The 15602-nt window shown below is 34.1% G+C and overlaps 2 protein-coding genes across 3 annotated transcripts in view; one reads left to right on the top strand and one right to left on the bottom strand.

Annotated features, from left to right (window-relative positions):
• The window catches only part of GPHN (gephyrin), a 619699-nt gene that overhangs the window by 34852 nt on the left and 569245 nt on the right, over positions 1-15602 (bottom strand). The gene's annotated exons all lie outside the window — the stretch shown is intronic.
• LOC114905061 (protein canopy homolog 1-like) lies at positions 5412-7610 on the top strand. Its single transcript, XM_029239539.1, is given in 3 exon segments — positions 5412-5436; positions 7148-7171; positions 7174-7610. Coding segments are annotated over 3 exon segments (486 nt in total).

Raw genomic sequence — 15602 nt, 5'->3', positions numbered from 1 at the left:
GAAAACCAAGTAGTAGAAATGTCTCAAAGAGATGTACAAAAATATAAAATGACACAAGTCATGCAGGAGATGATAAGAAATTTGGAAGACACATCAAGACACTGACATATTATTAATAGGAATCCCATACAGGAAAAAAGGAACTGATAGAGGGGGAAAATAGAGGAAAATTTCATTTATTTGTAATGACTTGGCTTGGAGATTGAAAAGATTTACTAAGTTCCAGGTAAGACTGACAAAAAATTATACACCTAAAAATGTCCTGGTTAAATTTTATAATTTCAAGGATAAAGAGAATATCTTACAAGCTGTCAGACAGAAAGATTAAATTTACTAACAAAGAAAAAAAGAATACTGGTTTTGGACTTCTTACCTACAATACTAAAAACTATAAAACAGTAGATTAATATCAACATACACTGAGAAAAAAGGCTTGCAACCCACAAATCCTATATCCAGTCAGACACCACTCACCTGTCAGGAAAGAAGAATAATATTTGTGAAAATGTAAAAATTTAGATAATAAATCAACAAGTAATGTTCTGGAAAAATGACTCTAAATGAAAAAAATTAACCAGATCAGAGACCTCAAGATGGGGGAAGATGAAGAGTAGAGAAAACACTAGTAAAATACACACACATTTATAAACTATATAACTAAATCTAAATGAATAACAATCAAATAAACTGGGGGATTATAATATATGTACTAAACATGGATTTCCCAGAAGTTATAGAGACATAGTGCAAGAGAAAACTTAGTAATAGTCTAGATTTAAAAGCATTATCTCAGCAATGCCTAAAAGTTGAGGGAGTGGGAGGAGATGGGAGAAGTAAAAGTGTTCTCAAAGTCTCATTGGTGTAGGATGTGCATGGAGGAAACGGGAAGGCCTTGTAGGAGGGATATAGTGAGCACCTTTTAAAAATATAATAGTGGAGAAATGAATATTTGATTATTAGTATCAGAAATTAGAAGGAAAGCATGAGGGGGATGGTAGAGTACAGCACACCTTCCAAAATAATGAGTGAAAGGGAAAAAATAGCACCTGGATCAAACCAATAATAGGGAAAAGGACAAAGAAGAAATAACAAAGTTCTATTAATAGTAAAAATAAAGTAAGATGGAAGGAAAAAATATCAAGAGAATAATATATAGCAAACTTCATGGTAAAGCAAAATAAACGTCAAGCTAGGATCAGGATTACAGTAAGGCAAATGCAAGATTGAGTTTTTTAAAGCTCAATTCCCATTTGGATGTTATTTATAAGGGATACACTTAAAAGAGATGAAAGAATAAAAATAAAAGGTATGCCCAAAAGACACCAGGCTAATATAAATATTCAAAAAAGCAGGAATGGCATTTTAATGTCAAAGTGGAATTTAAAGTCAAAAGAACTAAAAAGGATAAAGAGAGGAAACTAATTGTGATAAAAGGCAAATTTATAAAACTGATACAATAATATATAACTGTCTCACAAGTCATGTTCTCATTTTATCTAGGCTTCTTGACTGACCTACCAAATCCCTGCACATTGTAGGCACTCAATAAATGAATGAACACTGGCCTCAAATTAATCTCTCCACAGTAGCTTTGGGAATAAATAGTGTACAATATTTACAACTATAATGATATTATGGGCAAATAATATTATCTGTGGGTGGAAGAGAAGATACTACTAACATTTATGTAATCATAAATAGTACTTCCTTTGAGAGGATGTCATGTAGAAGAGGGAGTCAATTTATTTGGTGTTGCTCCAGGCAGAATTAGAACTAATGGATAAGAGAAACAGGGATAAAGACTTTGGCTCAGGGTAATAGAAAAACATCCTTGCCATAACAGCCATCCAACAATAAATGTTCTCCTCATGAGGCAAATAATATCTTTCTCACTAAAAGCATCAAACAAAAACCTGATGGCCAGCTGTTAGAAATTTTCTCTAACACCTCCACTGAGTAAAATATTGGAGAAGCTAACATCAGAAATTCCTTTCAATTCTAAGACATTGTATTCTATGGAAATACCAAAATTTATATAATTAACACAATGACTATTTTCTCTTCACATATAGACTGAACCAGAAATGGAGAAACTGATGCAGGCATTGCAATATAATACTCAGCTTGTAGATCACACGTGTCTCCCTCTCACTTTTTGGACACCAGGAACATTTGACTATTTGACTTGAGTGAAAAAAATAGAAGCATTTTTCCTCCCCCAAACTATGACATTCACCTTCATCTTGGAAGATGGTCACCAATAATAATAACAACTCTTCCTAGAGTTGTAACTTAATTAGATGTCAAAAAAGCTTAAAGTTAATAGAAAGGTAGATAAAAGAGAAAGAAGTATATCTCAAAATAAATCTATCAGAAAATGAATGTGGCTTTCTCAAGACTTTACATACTAATCAGTTTCTGTGAAGGAGGAATATGTCTAAAGGGTATGATATCTTTTGACTATTATATCTTCTCAGATTTCAGTGGGTATTGGTGGTCCACTTTCAGTTCAGACTCTGCTTTTTAAAATTTCTATCTGGAATAGGGCCAAGATGGCAGAGTAGGAAGACCCTGAGCTCACCTCCTCCCATGGGCACACCAAAATCACAACTATTTACAGAGAAACTATCGATGAGAATGACCTGAAGACTAGCAGAAAATCTCATTGGCAAAGGCAAATATACAGTAAACGTAGTAAACCAACCACTCATAAAGCTAGTAGGAAGCTTAAATGAAAAAAGTAGTAAAATCATCTATATTCACAGTAAGTAGTTAAGGGTATGCAAACAAAAAGATATAAAATATGATGTCAAAAATATTAAACATGTAGGGGAAAGTAAAAATGCAGGGTTGTTAGAATGCATTTGAACTTAAGAAAGCATCAACTTAAAATAATCATGTATATGTGTATGCAAACCTCATGATAAGTACAAACCAAAAATCTATAAAAGATACATATACAAAAAGAGAAAGGAATCCAAACATAACAATAAAGATAGTTATCAAATCACAAGGGAAAAGAGCAAAAGAGGAAGAGAGGAACAAAAAAGACCTACAAAAACAAGTAACAAAATGGCAATCAGTACACACCTATCAATAATAACTTTAAATGTAAATGGATTAAATGCCCCAATCAAAAGATAGAGAGTGGCTGAATAAATTTAAAAAAAACAACCATATATATTGCTGCCTGCAAGAGACTGACTTCAGATCTAAAGACACACATAGACCAAAAGAGAGGGGATGGAAAAAGATACACCTTGCAAATAGAAAAGAAAGTTGAAGTAGCAATACTAATGCAACACAAAATGGACTTTAAAACGGAGAATGTTACAAGAGACAAAGAAGGACATTACATAATGATAAAGAGATCAATCCAACAAGAAGATATAACAATGTAAAATATATATGTACCCAACATAGGAGAACCTAAATACATAAAACAAATATTAACAAACATAAAGAAAGAAATTGATAGTAACACAATAACAGTAGGGGACTTCAACACCCCACTCACATCAATGGACAGATCACCCAGACAGAAAATTAATAAGGAAACATTGGCCTTAAATGACACATTAGACCTGATGAACTTAGTTGATACATACAGACCATTTCATCCAAAGCAGCAGAATACACATACTTTTCAAGTGCATGTGGAACATTCTCTAGGATAGAACACATACTAGGTCACAAAACAAGGCTCATTAAATTTAAGAACACTGAAATCATATCAAACATCTTTTCTGACCACAACACTATGAGATTAGAAATAACTATAAGGAAAAAAACTGCAAAAAAACCCCCAAACGTGGAGGCCAAATAATATGCTACTAAATAACCAATGAATCACTGAAGAAACCAAAGAGGAAGTAAAAGAGTACCTAAACACAAATGAAAGTGGAAGCACAACAACCAAAAACTATGGGACAGAGTAAAAGCATTTCAAAGAGGGTAGTTTATGGTGATATAAGCCTATCTCAGGAAACAAGAAAAATCTAAAATAAACAACCTAACCTACACCTAAAGGGAAACTAGAAAAAGAACAAACAAAACCCAATGTTAATAGAAGGAAAGAAATATAAAGATCAGAGGAGAAATAAATGAAATAGAGACTAAAAAAGCAATAGAAAAGATCAATGAAACTAACAGCTGGTTCCTTGAAAAGATAAACAAAACTGGTACACCTTTAGCCAGACTCATCAGGAAAAAAAGAGAGAGGACACAAATAAATAAAATCATAAATGAAAAAGAAGTTACAACTGACACCATAGAAATACAATAGTTCATAAATGATTATTACAAACAATTATATGCCAATAAAATGGATAATCTTGGAGAAATGGATAAATTCCTACAAACATACAATCTCCTAAGACTGACTCAGGAAGAATTAGAAAATATGAACAGACCAATTACCAGTAATGAAATTGATTCAGTAATTTAAAAAACTCCCACCAAACAAAAGTCCATTAACAGATGGCTTCACAGGTGAATTTTATCAAGCTTTTAAAGAACCATTAACGCCTATACTTCTCACATTATTCCAAAAAAACTGAGATGGAAGGAATGCTTCTGAACTCATATACGAGGTCAGCATCATCTGATATCAAAACAAAGATATCACACAAAAAAGAAAACTATAGGCCAAAATCACTGATGAACATAGATGCAGAAATCCTCAATGAAATATTAGCAAACAGAATTCAACAATATGTTAAAAGGGTCATATATCATGATCAAGTAGGATTTATTCCAGGGTGGCAATGATGGTCCAATATCCACAAATCAATTAGTGTGATACACCACATTAACAAACTGAAGAATAAAAATCATATGATCATCTCAATAGATGTAGAAAAAGCTTTTGACAAAATTCAACATCCATGTATAATAAAAACTCTCAATAAAGTGGTTACAGAGGCTACATACCTCAACATAATAAAGATCATATATGACAAACCTACAGCCAACATCATACTCAATGGTGAAAAGCTGAAAGCATTTCCTCTAAGATCAGGAACAGGACAAGGATACCCACTTTTATTCAACATAGCATTGAAAGTCCTAGCCACAGCAATCAGAGAAGAGAAAGAAATAAAAGGGATCCAAATTGGAAAGGAAAAAGTAAAACTGTCACTGTTTGCTGATGACATGATACTATATATAGAAAATCCTAAAGACACCAGCAAAAAAACTGTTAGAACTAATAAATGAATTCAGTAAAGTTGCAGGATACAAAATTAATATACATAAATCTGTTGTGTTTCTATACACTAACAACAAACTATCAGAAAGAGAAATCAGGAAAATAATCTCATTTACAATTGTGTCAAAAAGAAAAAAAATACCTAGGAATAAAACTACCTAAGGAGGTAAAAGACCAGTACTTGGAAAACTATAAAACATCGATGAAAGAAATTAAAGATGACACAAGTAGAAAGATACACTGACTGTGTCCATGAATTGGAAGAATTAATATTGTTAAAATTACCATACTACCCAAGGCAATCTACAGGTTTCATGTAATCCCTATCAAAATACCAATGGCATTTTTTCACAGAACTAGAATAAATAATTTAAAAATTTGTACGGAAACACAAAAGACTTTGAATAGCCAAAACAATCTTGAGAAGAAGAAGAAAGTTGGAGGTATTAAGCTCCCTGATTTCAAATTACACTACAAAGCTACAACAATCAAAACAGTATGGCACTGGCACAAAAACAGACCCATAGATCAATGAAACAGGACAGAGAGCCCAGAAATAAACCCAGACTTATGGTCAATTAATATACGACGGAGGCAAGAATACACAATGGAGAAAAGACAGTCTCTTCAATGAATGTTGTTGGGAAAACTTGACAGTTACTTGCAGAAGACTCAAACTTGCCTAATTTCTTACACCATATACAAAAATAAACTAAAGATGGATTAAAGACCTAAGTGTAAGACCAGAAACCATAAAACTCCTAGAAGAAAACATGGGTGGTATGCTGTTTTACATTGGTTGTAGCAATATTTTTTTTGGATATGTTTCCCCAGGTAAAGGAAAAAAAAGCAAAAATTAACAAATGGGACTATATTTGTTAATTAAAAACCTTTTGCACAGAGAAGGAAACTATCAACAGAATGAAAAGGCAGACTATTGAATGGGAGAAAATATTTGCAAATGATATGACCAATACAGGGTTAATATACAGCATATATAAATAGCTCATACAACTCAATATCAAAAAAACAAACAACCTGATTTTAAAATGGGCAGAATTGGGAGACTGGGATTCACATATATACAGTATTGATACCATGTATAAAATAGGTAACTTAACGACAATACACTGTATAGCACAGGGAACTCAATGCATTGTGGTGACCTAAAAGGGAAGGAAATCCAAAAAGAGAGGGGATATATGTATATGTACAACTGATTCATTTTGCGGTACAGTAGAAATGAACACAATATTATAAAGCAACTATACTCCAATAAAAATTAATTGAAAAAAAAGATGGGCAGAAGACCTGAATAGATATTTTCCCAAATAAGATATTTAGATGGCCAGCAGGCACATGACAAGATGCTCAGCATAATTAATCATCACAGAATTGCAAATCAAAACCATAACGAGATATCAACTCATACCTGTCAGAATGGCTATTATAAAAAAGACAACAAATAACAAGTGTTGGCAAGGATATGGAGAAAAGGGCACGCTCGTGCAGTGTTGGTGGGATGTAAATTGGTGTGGCCACTATGGAGGTTCTTAAAAAATTAAAAATAGAACTACCATATGATCCAGCAATTCTACTTCTGGGTAGTTTTCCAAAGAAAACAAAATCACTAATTTGAAAAGATATATGCGCCGCTACGTTCACTGTAGCATTATTCACAATAGTGAAGATACGTAAGCAATTAAGTGTCCATTGATAGATGAATGGATAAAGAAGAGATGGTGTGTGTATATACTGTATATGGAATACTACTCAGCCATAAAAATGAATGGAATCTTGCCATTTGTGACAACATGGATAGACCTAGAGGGTATTATGCTAAGTGAAATAAGTCAGACAGAGAAAGACAAATACTCTATGATTCACTTACATGTGGAATCTAAAAAACAAGACAAATGAACATACATATCAAAACAGAAACAGAGGCGTGGCCAAAGGGTCCCCTGAATCCTCGCTGGATTCCGGAGGGAGAGGGGCACGCGGAGACGGGCACCAGCTGTTCCAAAGACAGTGCAGCTGCACCTGCGAGAGGTGTGATTCGATTCCCTTAGCCCAGTCAGAGGCATTCCTCACAGACCTCTTGGATAAAGTGTGTGAGCGAATGAATGACTACAAGCTTGAAGAAGACCCCGTGACTAAGGAGAAGAATTTCAAGAGATTTGCTCCAAGGAAAGGAGACAAAATATACAAAGAATTTTTAAAATTCTATTTTTATTCTGATGCTTACAGACATTTGAAATTCGCGTGTGAAACTATAATGGAAGAGTACGAAGATGAAATGTTCTCACTTATGGCCCAGGAGGCACACTACCTCGCTGACAAGCTGTGCAGCGAGAAATCAGGTCTGTGTGAAACTTCTACTAATCACAGTGAACTCTAGGAATGATGGTGCTGCTAGCTAGAGGAGAGACAAGTCACAGCCCCCAAGGTCAATGTCTGCATTTCTGTCTTCATGTTTCTTCATGAGAAGAAACTTTACGTCTCTTGTTCATAGTGCATTGTCTCATGTTTGATATTTTATTGAAAATTCTTGTTTGGCATCATGACGAGCCCCAATTCTTTCTATAGGTGGAGCTGAGGAGTGCATGAAACGAATTACCTTTGTAGATTTTGATACAAACAGGCTTGGCAGGAAAGCATTTAACTTAGTAATAGGAAAAAAGTGAAGACATTTCATAAATGAAATAAGGATTTAATAATGTGTACCGTATATTTCATGTACATATACAAGTATAGTGTTCTGTTTGATAAAAACTTGATTTGATTTCATAAATACTTGATTAGTCATGAAATTAAGAAAACATATTGCTGCAAATTCCAGGTTAATTTTTCTGGGTTGTATGGCTATCACTGAAAGAAGCGAACTCATTTTATATCAGGAATGAAATTTAAATTTCTAGAAACCTTAAGTTTAAAAACTTTTTAATTTCTAAAATTTAATTAAATGCATAAAAAGCAGTGAGCACTTTTACAGGGAACAATAACTATATTGGCCTTTCTAATGCATACATCCTGAAATCAAATGATTTAGAAAGTTGATTTATTATTCATGTATTTATTATCATGTAGTCTTAAAGGATGATACCAATGGCCATGTTTTGTTTTGCTGCAAACTCTCCTGTCGTGCCTTTGTTTCTTAAAGACTTTCACCTAACATTTAGTGTGTAGATTTTACTACTAACCAACCTATCATTCTTTCTATGGCTGTTTTTGTAGGTGTGGAGATGGAAGGAGAGGTGGGAACTTATGGAAAATAGCCTTTTGACCACGTTAATAACAGAGTGTAGTAATAATCTAACTCTTGGAGATTTCATTGTCTCTGTTAAGTTTACATTCATTGGAATATAACTTTAATCATTTAAAAGGTCAGGACCTATTTTACACTTGTTTTAAAGAAGAAGTTCTCATTGTTGTCTCTGAGAATTTACTAGGTAGGATGCTTATACTTTGTCATGTGGATTTCTATTTGCTAAGAATAAGCCAAGACCAATGAATCCACTTCACTGAGGAGTGGAGAGTAGAATAGAGCAAAGTCCCCAAAACAAAAACTATTTGCCGTATGTTACCTGATGGCCTAGAAAGTACATTACTTAAGCCACTCAACTGACTCGTCAGGAGGAAATAATTTTCACATTTATAAAAATTTGCCAAAATGAAGAGAAAGAGGTTTCCATTCTTCTCCTTTACCCACCTCAACTCTTATTAAAAGTTACATTTTTAAAGTTAATTCCATTTATTTGGGAAAACTGAGAAGGTTTGTGATTTTTTGGTATGTCTGTAGCTGGCTAAGTAGTACAGATCCTACATATTATAACCCAGTGAGGCTGCACTGCATGCAACTGACAAAAAATGGAAATATGATTAAAGAATAATTAGCATCATTTTTCAGTAGGGTAGTAAAATTGTGACTTAAAACATAGTCCCTATAACTTTAGTAAACTTAACTATTTAAGTTTAATTTAGCATTTCAAAAAATGAGTCATAAACATTTTCCTAACTTAGGCTTCCTTGGTAAATGCACTAAACTGTTTCTTCACGGGAACATGTAGAGACACTGGCACGAAGTTCCCTCGAAAACCGTAACATTTGTGATTGAAGAAGTGTTGGCTGCGGTCCTTCCATACCCTCAATGGTAAATCTGACACATTCTCACATCTAGACAGTACTAATGCTAATCGTAGAATTTAAGAGATTTTGGGCTTTTGTTTCCCACCTAAAGGACCTTGGGGAGGTATGCCTTCCCTCCACTGACGGCTGTTTCTCACGGATATTGAGGCTTCTGCTTTGACTGGAGAGAACCAAATATCTTGCCTCTGATGGGGAATATCTTAAGGTTTTGCTAAATAGGGCTTTTCAGTTTTTTCTTACTTCCCAGTAAAAATAATCTTGTCTCTTGCAAGATTTTCAATATCTCATGACTTAGATAATTTTTTAATTTCCAGATCAAACTTGTTAAACACATGTAAATGTTTGTAGTTACTGATTAACACTACATTTGAGTGAGCCACTGCATTTCTCATGGCTGCGATGACTCTTAAGTTTCCCTCTGGGTGTGGTGAGGCTGCGCTGCTTTTGCTAATGAACAATAATGAGAGAGTAGCTAACTGCTGCCTTTGCCATGCCTCCAAACACATTCCTGCATTTTAATGACTTTTATTGACCAAAAACAAAGCAAAAGCAAAAAGCCAGAAAAAGAAAAAAAGAAGAAAAAGAAACAAAACAACACCTAGGGTGTGACAGAAAAGTTTCTTAGAGTCCATGAAAAGCACCTAATTCTGGGTCAGAAGAAAATCTCGGAGAAAAGGTGGGGAGAGGTTTATAATGTTTATTAAAATAATGTGGAGAGAAGACGTGTTTCAGGTGGATGATTTCAAATCGTACTTTTAGGAGATGGTTTCTTTGGGTCTCCATGGAAGACTTCTGTGAGCCTCTTCTCATAAAGAAAAGACCAAATTGGCTGAGATGAACAGCTTATATTTTGTTATGTGGATTACGATTTGCTAAGAAGAAGCCAAGACCAATGAATCCATTTCACTGAGGAGTGGAGAGTGGAATAGAGCAAAGTTCCAAATGGGAGAGATCAATACTTGATTTACTAAAGCAAGCCCTAAAAAAAAAAGTCAATAACTGGTTATATTTTTTATACCTATTTCTCTGCTTGGTTGATATTTATTAATATACATAATAGCATTATCTAAATATTTTAAAATATAAAAAAACAAACAAAAAAACCCAAAACAGAAACAGAGTCGTAGATACAGAGAACAAACAGGTGGTTGCTAGAGGGGAGGGGATGGGGGAGATGACTGTAATAGGTGAGGGCAATTAAGAGGTACAAACATAAAATAAATGAGTCAAAGGGATAAAATGTACAGTGTGGGAATACAGTCAATAATAATATATCTTTGTATGGTAACAGATGGTAACTAATCTTATTATGGTGGTCATCTTGTAATGTATAGAAATATTGAGTCACTATGTTGTATACCAGGAACTAACATAGTGTTGTAGGTCAATTACACTTAACAAACAAACAAACAAACAAACCCATAGAAAAAGAGATTGGACTTTTGATTACCAGAGGCAGGTGGTGAGGGGAGGGGGAATTGGATGAAGGTGGTGGAAAGGTACCAACTTCCAGTTACAAGGTAAATAAATACTAGGGTTGTAATGTACAACATGATTAATATAACTAACACTGCTGTGTATTATACATGGAAGTTGTTAAGAGAGTAAATCCTAAGAGTTCTCATCACAAGGAAAAATTGTTTTTTTCTTTTCTTTTATATCTATACGAGATGATGGATGTTCATTAAATTTATTGTGGTAATCATTTCATGATGTGGTCAGATGATTTTTAAAGATTTTTATTGGAGTATAGTTGATTTACAAGGTTGTGTTAGTTTCAGGTGTACAGTAAAGTGAATCAGTTATACATATACATATATCCACTCTTTTTTAGATTCTTTTCCCATATAGGTCATTAGAGAGTATTAAGTAGAGTTCCCTGTGCTATATAGTAGGTCCGTATTAGTTATCTACTTTATATATAGTAGTGTGTATATGTCAATCCCAATCTCCCAATTTATTCCTCCCCCATGTTTCCCACCTTGTAACCATAAGTTTGTTTTCTGTATCTGTGACTCTATTTCTGTTTTGTAAATAAGTTCACATGTACCATTCTTTTAGATTCCATATATAAGCGAAATCATATATGATATTTTTCTTTCTCTGTCTGACTTATTTCACTCAGTATGACAATCTCTAGGTCCATCCATGTTGCTGCAAATGGCATTATTTTGTTCTCTTTATGGCTGAGTAATATTCCATTGTATATATGTACCACATCTTCTTTATCCACTCCTCTGTCGAAGGACATTTAGGTTGCTTCCATGTCTTGGCTATTGTAAATAGTGCTGCAATGAACATTGTGGTGCATGTATCTTTTCAAATTATGATTTTCTCTGGATATATGCCCAGTGGAGAAGACCTAAATAGACATTTCTCCAAAGAAGACATACAGATGGCCAAGAGGCACATGAAAAGATGCTCAACATCACTAAATATTAGAGAAATGCAAATCAAAACTACAATGAGGTTATCACCTCACACTGGTCAGAATGGCCATCATCAAAAAATCTATAAACAATAAATGCTGGAGAGGGTGTGGAGAAAACGGAACCCTCCTACACTGTTGATGGGAATGTAAATTGGTACAATCCTATGGAGAACAGTATGAAGGGTCCTTAGAAAACTAAATATAGAACTACTATAAGTCAAATGATTATACCGTACACCTTAAACTTATATAGTGCTGGATGTCAATTATATCTCAATAAAAGTGGAAAAAATTGTATCTGCCTTAAGTTACTGTAATCCTGATTCTGGGATAAACTTTTTTTTGCTTTATCACATAGTCTACTATAGAAGTCAAAACAAAGACAGATCCTTTACCCAAGATTAGATTTTATGGACTTAGAGTATTCAGAATGCAAATGCAGTTTTATTTTAACATATTTAATATAAACACACAGATGGACAACAGCTGCTAATTAGTTTCCTGTTTCATCTGTTACACCAACTGTGAGCTGTATCATTTTAGGATGAGTGAAGATGACAGCAGGAGACTGAGAAAAAAATTCTAGGATTTGGAGGCTAAAACAATAATGGCAGTTGATCATACCAAGATAACAAAAAAAAAATAGTTAAGGATAAACTAATCATATTCTAATTTCTTCAGAGGTCAAGGATAAATTCCTGAACTATAAATATTTTCTGGGTGTCTACTTCACGTATAGGATCAAACTATATACTACATATAGTCATCATTTAGTCCTCCTTCAGTCTCACTGGGTTTTCAGGTACTATGGAGTCATATAAAACAGAACAAAGTATGGTCACTGCCTTTAAATGTACAAACCAGTGCAGAAAACATGTGACAAAATTTAGAAAACTGAATAAAATAAGCAAATAAATTAACACTGATTGAACTTAAAATACATTAATTAAAGTGAAAATACATATAAAAAGAAATGTTATAAATGTTGAGTGGAATAGAATGATCAGAATTGGTTTGGGATAATTAGGAAAGGCTTTCTGGACATATTACTCTTTATGGGAGTCAGGTCATATGAGAAAAACATTTCGAAAATTACAGTAATACCTAGAGGTAATCCTTGGAAGAAACAGTAACATCAACTGTAATAGCAGCTCTTAAGGATTAAAAAAGGCAAATGTAGTAGCCCCTAAAAAGTCTGTCATTAAGAATGGGAAGAATCTCTTGTCAATAAACACATGTTTTTTATGGTAAAAAAAATATTTTTGGTTAACCAATAGAAAATGAGAGACCTCTGTTGATAAATGATCAGAAAATAAATCTATTATGTTGACTTAAAAATTAAAACTTTATTCCATAAGGGAAGCTGACAGTTTATAAAGAGGATAAGAACCATTTAAATTCAGATCTAAATTCTGATAATATGAAATTTCTAGTTTTATAAATTAAGCACTAGGAAGCTAGGATATGTTTGGTTCACAAATTGGAGGATGTAAGGCACTGGGCTCTGTTAAGTCTATCTTGATAATTCCTGCTAAATGTGTCAGTTTTATAAGAATCCAATTTGCTATCTCCGTGCCTGTTCCCCTTCTGTTTTATGCTTCGCTGCGAAGAGGCAGCTTCACAAATTGGCAGCAGCAGGAGCAGGCAATTTAAGTCCAAAACATCAATTTATGACAGAACCAAGCAAGCCCAGCATGATTTGAGTGGGGCAGGCTTCCGTGATGGCAATTTTCCAGAAGGGGGAATTCTTTTCTTAATTAAGGGAATTTCCCAGCCTTTCAGGCCTTAAAAGCCTAGAAAGTCCAAGTCAGCAGTTTGTTAGCTACCTTACACCAAGCTGTTTCAAAACTTATGTAGAAATATAAACAGCTCAATAGTTAAAACTCAGTTTTAGGAATGATATAAATTTAATCAATGCTGAACTTTATTTAAAAAGATTTCCTCGAGTGGATTTTGTGTATTTGAATCACAATTACTGCTTGGTGTATTTAAGAAGTTAATGTGTAATGTTTGGATGTTAATACCTATGGAATGATTAAATCCCCCAAATCTACCCAGTTTTTACTCTGTTACTCTACTTCTTTTGGCCTGATAGAAATGCCTGACATGTTTTATTATAGTAGTTTTTTTTTTTTTTTCTTTTAATACCTGCTGTGACCATCTAGTACTTTTTGGAGCATGAAGAGATGTACCCACTGAGAACTGAGTCCCTCACTCTGTTCCCTTTGCTACTGCACATGACAACACCTCTCAGAGATGTAGTTTTAAGCATTGAACTTGATATGTTAATTGGTTTATACTCATGAACTGGACAGATTCTTTAAAATCATCACCATCCTGCTCCTCACAATATAATGAGTCATTTTGTACTTAAATTTTCGGGTGCCAGAATGCATATATGTTACTCTGGAAAAACATTTTACCTTTTGTGAAAGATGGCTTGGGAGAATTAACTGTGTGTGAAGTGAATGAGAGTGACAATAAAAATTATTTTTTGGGAAAAAAAAAAAAAAGATGTTAATGTGTAAGATCATGTAAGCCAGTGGAAGCAGCTCCCCAACTTTTAAAGTTATAAGCTTCCTAAATTCATTTGGAATTCTGTTCCCCCGTCCTGCCCCACATTCTTCAGAAATATAAAATGAATCATCCTAGGTGCAAAGCTTTATATCATGCATTTTTTTCTGAGGTACCTCAGTTACCGATATAATTTTGTTGTCAGTGCCATATTTTCTGGTCTGCTCCTATGGCTAAGGTTTTTGTACTCACTTTGAAGGGACCCTGTAAGATTTTTCTGGACAGTTGCACAGTTGGAAGTTTCTAGGTTCCATGGAAAAGGAGGATGGTATAGGAAAAGATAGCAGAGTTGTCTAATCTAGAAGAGGTACTCCTACTAAGTGCTATAGACATAGGGTTACCAAGACATACCTTGTCCTGGATTTCATGGAGCTTACATGTTGGGAAAGAAAACAACACTGGCTCAATATGAACATATCCTTTTCCCACCCTGTTTAGGCCACATCAGGACACTGAGGGAAAAGAGAAAAAATGTAAAAACAGAGAAGCACATATGTGCTAAATGACCAATATCTTAACCAAGTCTGGCCACAATTGTCATGGCACATATAATACTCTGTACTTATGTATGTATGCAAACATCCTCATTTGTCTTAGACTTCCTCCACAGTAGGGAAACAGTATTTCATGCTGCCTAGGAGAACAAAAGGAAGCTAACAGGTTATTGAACCAGCCATGGGGAAAAGAAAACTAGGATATCTACTGTTCCATATTCAAAGTAGAAATAGGATGTAGCTTAGAAGTATTACAGTTTACCCCTGTAAACACAAACTAATTTGTGCCAGTTTGAAATCACTAGGTTTGACTAGTTTCATATTCAGACCATATTCAGTGTCCCCCTCTTTCCTTTCCTGTTACTTCCTGGCATTTATTGAGTAGCTACTATGTGCTGGCAACGTTCTAAATTCTAAGGATAAAGCCATGAACAACTTGTTTCACATGCCTACCAGCAAGCAGTTGAGGATAGCAGTTGTTTTATTTATCATTTTACCCCTGGTATCAATATAGCTTTGCATACGGCAGACACTCAACAAATGGTCGTAAAGCTAATAAAATAAAAAATTTAAAAACACTCTCAAATAATTGTGGGTGTATGTCAAGATTTAGTTATAAAGGTCTTCATCAATTACTCACAATTGAGAAAGGTTAGGAACAATCTAATGTCTGACAACAAGCGATTGTATAAATCAGTCAAATTATACTTTTTACTAGAGAATAATATGTAGGCATTAAAATGAC

This window comes from Monodon monoceros, unplaced genomic scaffold (genome assembly GCF_005190385.1).
Source record: "Monodon monoceros isolate NGI ecotype Baffin Bay Population unplaced genomic scaffold, NGI_Narwhal_1 Super_Scaffold_21, whole genome shotgun sequence".
NCBI classification, from domain to species: Eukaryota; Metazoa; Chordata; class Mammalia; order Artiodactyla; family Monodontidae; genus Monodon; species Monodon monoceros.
This window is presented reverse-complemented; position numbering and strand designations above follow the sequence as displayed.